At 39.5% G+C, this 12,677-nt stretch overlaps 1 protein-coding gene across 5 annotated transcripts in view; it reads right to left on the bottom strand.

Annotated features, from left to right (window-relative positions):
* ubr5 (ubiquitin protein ligase E3 component n-recognin 5) overlaps positions 1-10,757 on the bottom strand; it is a 37,715-nt gene extending 26,958 nt beyond the window's left edge. For 4 of the 5 annotated variants that reach the window (XM_061082013.1, XM_061082014.1, XM_061082016.1 and 1 more), the window contains exons 1-10: positions 10,535-10,757; positions 7,275-7,319; positions 7,074-7,155; positions 5,837-5,913; positions 3,295-3,414; positions 2,446-2,725; positions 2,104-2,263; positions 1,241-1,390; positions 255-466; positions 10-126 (exon numbers count right to left, since the gene is read on the bottom strand). In XM_061082013.1, coding sequence (XP_060937996.1) covers positions 10-126; positions 255-466; positions 1,241-1,390; positions 2,104-2,263; positions 2,446-2,725; positions 3,295-3,414; positions 5,837-5,913; positions 7,074-7,155; positions 7,275-7,319; positions 10,535-10,596 — 1,305 coding nt within the window. In that variant the 5' untranslated portion in view covers positions 10,597-10,757. The remainder of the gene's footprint in view (positions 1-9; positions 127-254; positions 467-1,240; positions 1,391-2,103; positions 2,264-2,445; positions 2,726-3,294; positions 3,415-5,836; positions 5,914-7,073; positions 7,156-7,274; positions 7,320-10,534) is intronic. The other variant, XM_061082015.1, reaches the window with a different exon arrangement.
* Positions 10,758-12,677: the final 1,920 nt, after the last annotated feature.

The following is a 12,677-nucleotide window of genomic DNA, read 5'->3' as shown; positions in this document are numbered from 1 at the left end:
ATTCATCACCTGTGCATTCCTGTAGGGTTCAGGTTCGCTCCACTTCCACTGATAAAGCTCTCCTTTCGAGCTGACAGCCACCATCTCAGAGAACATGGCTCCAATACTTACAAACTTCACACCATCCTGGAAAGGAAATTTGAGATCTTAATAAATTTATTTAATTCCGATCCCAATTGAAATGTCATGGCCAAGGTTTTGAACTTCTTTTAAATCTAACAATTTATCGAGATATCCGTTTGTGTGCCTCCTACCTTGTCAGGCCACCACTGGAGCTCCTCTCCCAGGGAGACAGGACTCTGGACTGGGATGCTCTTCTTGTCCAGGCTGGGCTCGCCCTCACGGCTGGTGGAGCCTCGCTCTGTGTCAAACGAGGCCCCATCCAGCCATCGGCGCTCGCGTAACCTCAATACAGACTCACGCTCACGCAACAGCTCTGAGTCACGCTCTAAGGGAAGAAGGAGAACTGGTATGCAATAAGGTCACACCAGTGGGATAAAAGTAAGCCACTCTCTGGGAAAGACCCGTCAACATAGTTTTAAGAATATATAGAGAGAGATAATATTCTTTAGAATTACAGTAATGCAAATCAAAATTGCAAACCTGAAGATTGAGTGGGAGTCTAAATTATATTGGTGAGTGAGTCAGTTTGCACGCTCATATGTTAAAATGTGAAGTAGAAGAGGAAGTGGATAGCGAGAGAGAAAGCATGCGTATAGGCTAAAACGGGCTAGTTTGGGTTTTAGAGTAGACTGCCTAGACAGGTGGGCCTAGCGGGCCTTTCTCAGAGAGCTCACAGTATGTACGACCCCCATGCACCATACAACACCAAACATTTATAGCCTGTAACATCTATTACAAAAACCAGCTGACCAGACTGAAGAGAAGCTTTTCCCAACAATAAAGCTAAAACTATTTTCTTTATACAAATTTTGCATAAAAACTCAATGAAATATTTTCCAAAGAGGAAAATATTTTAACCTCCAAAAACTTTAAAATGTCTTGCCTATAAGATAAGTTCTCTTCCATTAAAATCTTCAAGCACAGCCATTTCATTACAATCCTGCTACAGAAAAATATTAAACAGAAAAACTGCCTTGATTTACCAACTTGTCTGTTGTGTTTATGTTTAGATCCATTGAAGCTACATCCCTGAAAACAAAAGCCATCACCAGTGCAGGCACCAAAGCCTCTCTTAACACCCTTCCTTCTCTTAGAAAGGGGCGAGTTATTGACTTACCTCTAGAGGATCCCAGGCGAGACAGTGAGGAACGTCTAAAAGAGGGGTAGCCAAAGTAGCTGATGTCCTCAGAGAACATGGCATCAGCATCAATAATCACGCTGGGATGGGCAGAGTGAATGTCTGCATCCAACAAGGACATCAGGTCCTCTGCATGGAACATAGACAATATGATGTTAAGTTTCAGAAATATTAACAAAAATAACATCTATAAATCCTAGATCATTTTTTATTAATTTATTTTTATTAATTTATTATAATTAAAGTCAATCCTTTAGAGACAACTCGGGATGTCACGATACAAACAACTTAGTAGTCGGCACAGATACCATGAAGTTTCTACGATTCTCTATACCCTTTTTGATACGACACCAAAAAAACAAAAAACAAAACCCAAAGTCCCATTCACTTCAGCATCCTGATATATCATTCAAATCAAATTTTGGGGGTGATCTAGGAGACTTGTGGCGACATTTTAAAGCAGTGCGAACGTGAAGGACTGCCTACTTAGCCGAAATCTCCGACATTCGAAAGTTTAAAATAAAATGTTTACTTCTCAATGACTGATATTGTTTTCAAATGGGCAAATTCTTAACACCTAGTAGAACCGGTGCATTGATTCACTCAATCATTCCTGACTCTGCTCTCCCTTTCTCACGCATTGAAAGACGCATCTGAAAACTCAGACTGGGTAAAATCTGAATTTGGTCTTCGTGTATAGAAAAATTTATATTTGCATATAAAGTGGCAAAACGAGATCTGATCACAAATGGTCACAAGTTCAGGACACATTTTCAAGCTGTCCATGTGTGATCAGATCTTTCAGGCTGAAAGTTAATACCAGGTCTGAACATGTTTTTTACCTCCAGGGAGGTAGGACTCGCTGGCCGTGTCATCTCCATCATCTCCATCTTCATCATCCCGACTCAGCAGGTTGTTGACAGCAAGGTTGACATCCAGGTTGGTCCTCTGTAGTTCCCTAATGATCACACTCCTGGACTTCCCCTGAAGGACTACTTGGGCCTATAGAAAAGTGGCATGGCAAAAAGTTAAATATATTTTACTTATACACATTTTTAGCTACATATTAGTGAGTAAATGGGTTATTGTACGAATAATTTCAGTAACAAAAAGGTGATAGAAAATGGTCACATTAATGTTCTAATTTGAACATGAAAAAGGTGTAAACACTGAGTATTCTATACCTGAGTAATGAGCTCTTCAGGGATAACAGAAGCTGGTATAACTGGCTGTGGCTGGCTGCCCAGAAGCCCCGAGCCACGATCCCTTCCTGTACGGATCACCCTGGTCTGTCGGCGGGAATCGCGAGCCGCTGTTGACGACCTGCCCGACGTGCCGCCACCTCCTCCTGCTCCTCCGCCCCCTCCACCTCCACTGCTTCCACCTCCTGCTCCACCTCCCCCTGCTCCACCACCACTTCCACCTCCTCCACTGCCTCCATTTACACCAGAGCTCCAGCGACTCCTGTTACATACAATGCAAGGCCATGGTCAGACACAACTGCCAAAAAACACCATCTGGCTTACAGAGCAGACTAAAAACAAACACATCTGGGTACATAAGGATTCAGCCTTTGTGACAGAAGAGACAGGGCTGAAAAGGTTTTGCATCACACCTACAAAAGAAGAAATAATCAGGTGGCCTTTTTTCTCATTTAAACAGGTAGAGTGGGAGAAGGGCTTTGATATAACAGGAATATAAATCAAATATAAATGCAATGCTCTTGGTTTTATTTTGTTTCCATTCAACATTAATCTGTAAGGGAGCAGGCTTAGACTGTTATTCTGCAGCTCTGTCAGTTCTGCACAACTTCATTATAAGGAGCGTCAACACATTTTGTTGAAATCAAGGCTCCAGTGGTCAATCATGCAAGAGCCCAAGGAAAACTGCATACTGCAATTTTAGCAGTGTTGGTGATGTATGCCATTTGGTGGACACTTTCATCTATTACATTTTATATCAACCCTAAGTGCTATGCTCTAAACAAAGCTTTCACAGGACCATTTGTCTCTGTCAACCCTGCCAGAACTTACCCAAGGGTGTTGCCTGCCAGTCTGCCCAGTGTGTCAGAACCAGACAGGAACCAGGGCGGATCACTAGTCCTGCCTGGCCTGGAGCTCCTTCCTGTCCCTGAACCACTGCTCAACTTTGAACTGGAAACAAAAGATGGGAGATCAGTAACAAACCGACAAGAGCACCAGAAGGACCAAAAAGGCTTTTTATTTCCTGGGTTAACAGAAACCAAATTTGTCAAATTATACCCTTTGGTTCAGGATTCATATTTCTTTTAATATTAATTCCATGAAACAGGATGGGTATTTTGTAGACTAGCATGGCAACACCCTTGGGAATCAGAATTGGCTGCAACTCGTTCCTCCTACAAGACTTTCCATTTTTTATAAAGTTCTTGGGGTTGTGGGGCTACGACTGCTTGCTCCTACTTTAGGATTTCTTAAACTGGGATAAGTTTAACCAAAAGTACTTCACTAAAAATTCACAAACAATGTGTTCTAACCCTTCTAATTATGGTGTTTTGTTGTAACCAGGACAACTAAATTATGACTATAAGCCAGATTTTCATTTAACAGGGACTATAATGACACTAAATGTCAATTATTTCCAACAAAATAATACAATCACATTTAGTACCATACTGTTACACAGGGTTTCCCCCAGAAAACTTGCTAAGCCTGGTGGTAGGATGGCTAGAAGGCACCTGCGGGGGGGGGGGTGTTGAGTCAGATTTTGAGCTGGACACCATTGTTTCTTATACTCTAAACATGTTGCACTTTGTTTAATATGCACACCTAACTTTTTTATTTTGAAAAGGGGTTAAAGAGATACTTTGATATCTTTTTGAGTTGCACTGCTGACTTAACTTATAAGCCCTCTTTTTTATTTATTTTTATCACGTTGGAGTTGCTAGTTTAAACCTACAGTTTTGCACTTTAATATTTGAGCCTTTGTTTACATTTTTTTTTGTGCTGCATTAACATAGCAGTCAGGCCTCTTATTTCAGAAACAATGAACCGTAACAGTTTGGTTACCAATAAAAGGTAAGCCTACTACTTCTTTGCTTTCAGCCAGCTACTCAAACAGACAAGCAACAAAATAACAAACAAACAAAATACACAGGCAAGTGTCGGCCTACTTTGAAATAAATTAAACACAGAACTTTGTAGGGCTATTTGAGTCCTCCTCATATTTGTGGAAAATGTATGAAATAAGAAGTACCCTATTTTTAAATAAATAAAACCAAATGGCTGCAGCCTAATCGTGTAACGGACTAGGTTTATGTTTATGTTTGGTTTTGACTTATGTTCAGTAAAACAATGTGTTGAAGGAGCGTTCTGATGTCTGACGGTCAGTGAAGGTGACGTATGTTCAGTAAAACACTGTGTTGAAGGAGCATTCTGATGTCCGAGGGTCAGTGAATGGGTCTGGGTGGGACATGTGACTGTTTGGACCAATAGGATGGTTGCTTGGGGATCGGGGCCATGTCTGTGATCGGGGCTCAATGAGGAAGTGAAGTGTTGTTGATGTGCGCGAGTGACGGATTTTTTTTTTTTTTTTTAAATAAAAAAAACAATCGACGCTTAGCCTGGCGGGGGGGGGGAGCCTGGCGGCCCGCCAGGCCTATGCAGCACTGGGGGAAACCCTGGTTACATCATACAATTGAATACAGACACAGTCAATCACATCATTACTACAGAGCCCCAAAAAAAGCAATTTCACAAACTGACATAATCCATGTAACTCCTGTTACAATTCAAGTCAATTTGCCACTCTTTTTCAACTGGCTACCCAGCAACCCAAAACAGTGCTGATTGAAATGCAATTACAATTTCAAGCTTTTCATCTTCTTCAGCATGGACCAAACATTAGCTGTGCTGAACAGTTTGGAGCAGGCAGCTCCTCAGTGTATTACAACCTATTTCAGATGTCTAACACCTAGCGTGGCCTTGAAAAGTATGAAATCACTGTTGGATGTTGTTCTGCTGGCAGGACATCGTCAACTATCAATGAGCTATTCACCAAAAAAAACACGCTCATAGTCAACAAAATAAAAAGCTTGTACCCAAAAAAGGAACTTTTAGAAAGGAAACATGGAAAGAAGCACACATGTGAGCCATGAAAGAAACTGATTTTCAGTTCCACAAACAACAATCTTGTGACTGTCATGCTGCTGAACGGTATCGAGATTCATACAGAAAGCACAAGCATTTTTGTATTGAAAAACAAATATGTTCCCCTGTAGTGCAATGTAACATTGATGGGGGGTGGAGGCCTAATGAAAGACTTTTAGAGAAAAGACCAGTGGTGAATTCAGATTTATGTTTCACTCTCGATAAATGAAAAACTTTGAGGCAAAGAGTGAGCATTATTCTAGAAGTGAAAGCATGTCAGAGGGCAAAAGCGCCAAATGGAATTCAAATCACAGAAATCACCATCAGTAAGCCTGAACATGCTCAGTGCATTGTGAACTAGACATCCCCACAAGCCATCTGTGTCTCAACTCAACGCCAAAGCTAAAGCAGTTTACGGGACAGATCCCTTCATATGCGAGTCCCTCACCCATCACTGCCATCCGGTTTGCTGAGCTCCAGGCGATCAGGCTGGACAGCAAAGCTGATTCTACACACACGTCCATCCTGAAAGAGAAGAAATTACATTTTAGTGGCACTAATGAAAACTCCATAAGAGTAGGGGGTGAGGGGATCATACTGTCATGTTGAGGGCAATGTATCAGATCAGGGACTGACGAAAAACTTAAAAACTTACATTATCTCAATATAAATAAATAAACACTTAAAAACGCACAAGTTTAAGGCCTCGTCTATAATGCTGTGGATATTTTCCCCTACATTTAAAAAGGATCTCAACCCACACAACCTGCGTTTTACAAAGAAGTGTCCAGACAAGACACTCAAAAAAGTAGGCTGGGCCAGTCGGTGGCTATAAAGTCTACAAAAATTATCCAGTGATCCAAGGATATTGTAATATTGGGCGAAGCAAATGTATATACATGCTTGTTATTGCTGTTCTTTCAGATTCTTAATGCTCATACACATAGCAACCATGAATATGTGCAAAGTAAGCTATGACATAATTGTTTCCCGAATTTATATAGAAACCCGAACCAGAAGGAAATCTGCAATTAGGAAGGTGTACGAAAAAAACAGAGTTTTAGTGACTTAAAACCTTGTTTGCATGTGGACATGAGGCCCAAACACAGAAGGAAAAGTTTGGCACCTAGTCCACAATATCGTGGACTAGGTGCAAGTCTATCAGCGTTCTACACAGCAAAACATATCTCATTAAAGGTGCGGCATCAAGGAAGATAAAACTGAGGTTACAACCACATTATATTAGACATTAATAAACTATTGTGAGAGGGGCTTATTAATGCACAGTTGCATAAAGCAACAACATTTCCTGAACACAGTGCCATCTACATTCACCAGTTTAATGAAGTTTCGGTCCACGCAAACAACATGAGGTAAATAACTACATGCCTCTTCAGTCTGTCAACAGATCTGTTTAAACTGGATATTGTAACTGTGGTGATGTCCTGGATATAACCAACATATCCTATCCGTCTACCTATGTCCACAACTTACACAGTTAGCAAATAAAAGAAAGGCAGGTTACCTGGTGTTTTTTTAGTAAAAGCCAGAGGGTCTCTGAATATAGTGACCCAGGTAGAATACAAATCTGCCTATTATATTTAACTGTTTAAATTGGGCATCAGATAATAATCATATACTCCAGGTCCCTTACTGGTTCATGCTGTATTGTCATATAGTATTACCTCAAGGAGGAATCCGGCATGGTTTGGACCAACAACGCACTGCTTCAGGGGGGCTTGCTCCAGCAAACTAAGGTGTGGATGACTGTATTGGAAAAGAAACAAACCAGCAAAAACACAATTTGAGAATGTTTAAAGCATGATACTGTTTACTAGTTCACATTGTACAAAGCAGAAATCATTTCAATGTTGACACACGCTTACCTGTTATAGCTGTATTTGTTGAGTTTTTCCGAGACTTCACGGAGCCTGATAAGAAGATAAAGACAACAACACAAATAAGAACCATTTAAGAACTAATTGTAATTAGTAGGTTATTATATGCTATTTAAAAACACAGTGCTGACATGAAGCACAGGCTGTACAAAATATTCTTACAGAAATTGAATATTGAAATTATTTTTACTTATGTCCACCTGTTCAGTCATATTGGTTCAAGGCTACACTGAGCTATAATGATAACATCAACGATCAAAACTTAATTTAAAACTCTGAAATTGTGTGGTTGCTAATTTTGGCACTAGTTGTTGCTATGACCAAAAGAAATGTATGATTCAATAGTGTTTCCATAGTTAGAAAATTAACGAGAGACTATCAATTTTCTGCTCAACGATGCACCTTGTAGGGTTACGCCGACAAACAAGGCCCGAAGCCGACAGTCAGGCTAAAGTTCCCTTTACCAACTCTAAGCAAAAGTTTGCAAGGCATCTGCACTGTCTACCAAAGAGTGAATCAAGATAAACAGAGTGCTTAATTCCACAACATGCAGCTCTTTTGTCCTTTGTGGAAAAACACAAAACAAGGGATCTGACATTCAAAATGAAACTGGAAAAATACCTGTCGAGTATTTAATATTGCTTAACGTCTAGGATTCATTATCATTATGTTGTGGAGAAATGTTATGAAATATAATTTCATATGATTTGATTTTTAGTTCTGTATATTTACTAGCTAATCACAAGTGATGCCTGCTTATCTTTTCCATAGATTCATTCCATCTGCCAGACACCTAAAACTGCCCATTCAGAAAAACAAATAGGACTTTTACTTCTGGAACCTAAAGTACCAACACAGCCATCTAAATATCTCTGAATAGGATATTGCCATTCTCAAGACTGCCATTACAACATTAGTGTATACTGTTTACATACAAGGAATAATGTTCTGAAAACTATACATTTGAAGGATAGCTGTGAACTTTTAGTATAATCTATTACTTTTTCTTGTTTTTCAAATTGCTTGGCTAATGGTGTTCACTGGAAATCTGCAGCACAAACAACGAAGGTAAGCAAACATTTAAAGTGCGTCCTGAAAAATTAACCTTCCACAGTTATAGCTAATACAGAACAGAAATCTCCGTCATGACAAACTGTAGGTTTACATTTGATGTAACACAATACATGCCTTACAGTGTTGAGGTATTGCAGTTATCTAATTGTGCTTTATCCACACACAGTAGCTGATCTAAGATGTATTGTATCCTGATTTGGGGTTGTGTCTAGTGAAGAGACAAATCTACATCTGCTCTCAACTCTTAGCAGGAACATCATTTTGGCCTATGCTACCATCTTAAATATATAGTTCTGCAAAATGTTGCTTCCACATGTGGTCATGAGATACAGAAGTACTGATGTATCTGTTCTCATGAATGTTCTGATTAAAATGAAAATGAACAAATGCTATCGCTTATATACTATTCACTTGTTAAAGCCAGGTCAAACCATTTAAATACAACTACAATTGTTGCACACGAATGCATAAGAACTAAAGACAACCTTTTAAATTCTAAGTACTTTCTCTTTCCTCAGAAACAGTGTGTGAGATGCAAATGTTACTGAGTGATGGCATTAGCCACTCCACTATGCTCAACATATGTGGCTGAGCAGACCTCAGTGAGGTAAAACCAACCACTGGCATTTGGTTGAGGAAATCTGATCTGAGGTTCATGCCAGGCAAGCGCTTTTGATGACCCAGGCTGGACCAACCCTTTTTTTATGTCAGATAAACTACTTATCTGCTTTGACAACTGCAAGTTCCTTCATGGGGAAGGGGGAGGAGGGGGGGCTCCCAGCAGCACATGGTGACTGTAGCATGCAATATAGCATGCATGCATGCCTGAGGATGAAACAGCCATGACCTCTTCAAGGAACCAATGGACCGTTCCACCAAGATGTCTGAGTCGCATTTTTTATAAGACATGTAACCAGTGGAGTAAACTGAGCTATCCTTGCATTCAGACAAAGGCAGGTACCCCAGAGTAGGACAACACACCAACCTACAAAAGGTTGAGCCTATATCCAGTTGGTAATCTCAAGGTCAATCTAAAAACACTCCAACTTCTCAGCCTCTTTGTGTGTAAGTAGACTAGCTCATTAATCAGTTAAATCTCAAATGGATATAAATAGGTTAACTATATATCACACGTTCTGCCAAAATACAGGTCGAACACAATTTCATGAAGGTTTCTCACAACAGCTACTGAATAATAAACTGTTCAGTTTGGACATTACCAACAGAAAGCCCATTAAAGGCTGCGTGATGCATGCCAGAAGCATGTCACTAGTAACAATATTAGGTACAGTCTAAATGTACTGCCTGTGTATGCTGTAGCTACTTGGTGAGTGGGTAACAATGAAAAGAATCCAAACGAGTGATTATGTGAAACTTGCATCCATCGTATACACTTTGAACAACCATGACTTGACTCCTTATTAAAGTCGTTAACGGGATTATTCAGAATGCAATGTTAGCTAACTGCACTTCACTTAATATTTCACATTTATCTCAGTGCGTGTAATTAAAAACAGACAAACGATGCAATAACATACGCTGACATTAGCAAGCAAATCGTCCGACTAAACACATAAGAAACTGTGCCACAAAACACCCTGGAATGCAAATATTTAGCTTAGTCGAGAGCGTGGTAGCGAATTAGGCTGTTAGCATTAGCAGCTAGCAATCGGTTAGCTGACGTTAGCTACTTCATTGATCACGATAATCAACGAGACGCCCGCAAAACAAACACTGACATACGTCAAATGGCTGTACGTGTAATGTATTCACATATGCCCGTATTTGTTCTAATAACGTTGTATTTTACGACCCTTATTTCCCCCTCTTTTCCCATCCCCCAATCCGCATTGTCTATCTCAACTTTGACTGGGAGCCAATCCTTCCAGAGAACCAAGGAAACAGCCTGCTAGTGTTAGCTAGTCGTAAGTTAGCAAGTGGACGGGCTAGCAGCTAGCACTGGAGCGAGTGTTTAGGTAGCAGCAAGCTAACGAGGCTTGTCCAAGATGCCGGGCCTTGTTTCAACCCTGGGGGTCATTTAAATAAACCGAACCCGAATTTAGACGCATGACAATGTGAACGTCGATCATGAAAACAGCCTTACTCGTGTATACCAAGCTTAACACACAAATATCGATTTACATTCTTCTTTTCCAAGGGCCGCAGTGAAATACCTGTCATTGAGCTGATCCTCGGTCCCGGGCAACGGGTGAACCACGAAGTGTATAGATGTCATGGGGTCAATCCAAAATCACACACAAACGTGTGGACGATGTGGAAATTGTTTCTCTATCGATAACTGTATATATGTGGATTCATAGGCGTCGTTTAATGGCGAAAACCCTCGAGTTGCGATCCTAGCCTCCTCACCCACATGCCGCCATCTTAACTCTACCAAGCTTCTTCTCCTGTGTGTTGATTAGTACACATGCAACCGCTCCGCTGGTTGGAGCTCGAGCACAAACAGGAAATGTGTTAAATTGGATGGGATTGGCCTCGAGAAGAAAGGCAACACTAATGTAATCTCAAAGACCCCGTGACACGCCGAAGTCTTTGTTTTCACCCCCATTCCTCTGAAGCATCGCTTCGGTTATTTTCATTATCCAGCACCTGCAGTAATTTGCAGGTTTATTACTGCACTATAAGGACAGTCGTCTCTTCATACGCTAAGACAATAGAATACAAAGAACTAAGCCAATACAATATCAAAGTACAAGCATCATTTATCATTACGGGTTTTTAAGATTGAAGACATCTAGGTTTGGGTAGTTACAAATCAGTGCAGTATATATTTACACACGCTATTCCACCGCATTTCATTCGCATTTTTCGAGTATTACTCTGTGACCCCTATATAATGACTTTGTTATATTTTTGTTATATTTTTTTTTTATTTGTAGTTACAGCTAGAAGTAATCTCTCAGGATATTTCATGTTATCTTATTATTATTTAAATCTTTTTTTTTTTTACTACATGTAATATATATATGAGATTATGGTAACCATTTTATTTGCTATTACTATAGTTTATTTTATTACTTTGTTTTGCCATTACGTTTTAATTATGTTCCATTTTATCTAGTTTCTTTGGTTTTATATTTATATTTGTTATAATTTGTTGTCTTTAATTTTAAATGATATTGTATTATTTACTTATTGTCCTTAATGCTTTGCATTCTTGTTTCTATTCGTTCTTATGGTGAGGCACTTTGTAACAGCTGATTTGAAAGGTGCCATATACAATTATTATTAGTATTATTATTATTAGAAGTAGTAGTAGTATTAGTCATAGTAGTAAAAAAAAAAAATTGATAATAATTATTACAATCTATGCCATGATGCACAACACATGGCACATAGTTAGTATCATTTTGGGAAGTTCACAATTCAAGTTTGGCTCTCTACTATGAAAAACTCAATAGTAAAATATGCCCATGATTATTTAAACCATGTGAAGTTAAAGAAATGCTGCAGCTAAATGGAAGAACAAAAACCGACATGCTCCTCTGATTCAGAAAAAAGAAAATGGTGGGAGACACAGCAATGTGGGCTCATCATCAAATCTGTGTGCAACTGATAAAATAATAGACTTTGCTTGATTCTTGGCCTGCTGGATGTGAGTGGGGGAGCTGGCCAAGATATGGCAGCCATTAGTGAGGAGTGAGGGGGCACGAAACAGCTTGGATTAAGGGATCATATCGAATCACTCTAATTTACCAATGATCCAGAGGGTTTTGTGTTTCTTTGGCTACATAGTTATTCAGACACTTCACTTCATATTTACCTTCACCTTGAACCAGATTTCATTGCCATTACATAGAAAACAATATTCAAAAGCATTCTTAAGATATAGTGCCGCTAAATGTGTTAATGTAAATAAAAATCAAAGGGATATGGAGTTTACACTTTGGTTATTTTTCTTAACCACAGACTAATCCAAGATCCATTTAAAGCCTTTTCTTTTCACACCAGCAGATGGCAGGGTTTACCTGACAACCCGAATTAGTGGCAAGAAGCCCTTCGAAACCAGGATGTAAGCATTGCTTGTCTGCACTACTCCTCAGAGTATGTGTACTGAGACTTCACCAGTCACCACCAGAAACATACAGACAGACCTCCAGAGCTGGCTCACTTGCCAGGATTGTATATAAAATATATTTAACAATACTATATGTACTATATAATATACTATTGTCCTTGGCAAGATACTGAACCCCTAAATGGCCCCTCATAAATGATGAGTGTACTAATTGTAAGTCGCTTTGGACAAAAGCGTCAGCCAAATGACATGTAATGTAATGATATATATTATAATTA

The sequence above is a fragment of the Limanda limanda genome, chromosome 11 (genome assembly GCF_963576545.1).
Source record: "Limanda limanda chromosome 11, fLimLim1.1, whole genome shotgun sequence".
Lineage (NCBI taxonomy): Eukaryota > Metazoa > Chordata > Actinopteri > Pleuronectiformes > Pleuronectidae > Limanda > Limanda limanda.
The sequence above is the reverse complement of the archived record's forward strand: the minus strand, read 5'-3'. Positions and strand labels throughout refer to the sequence as shown.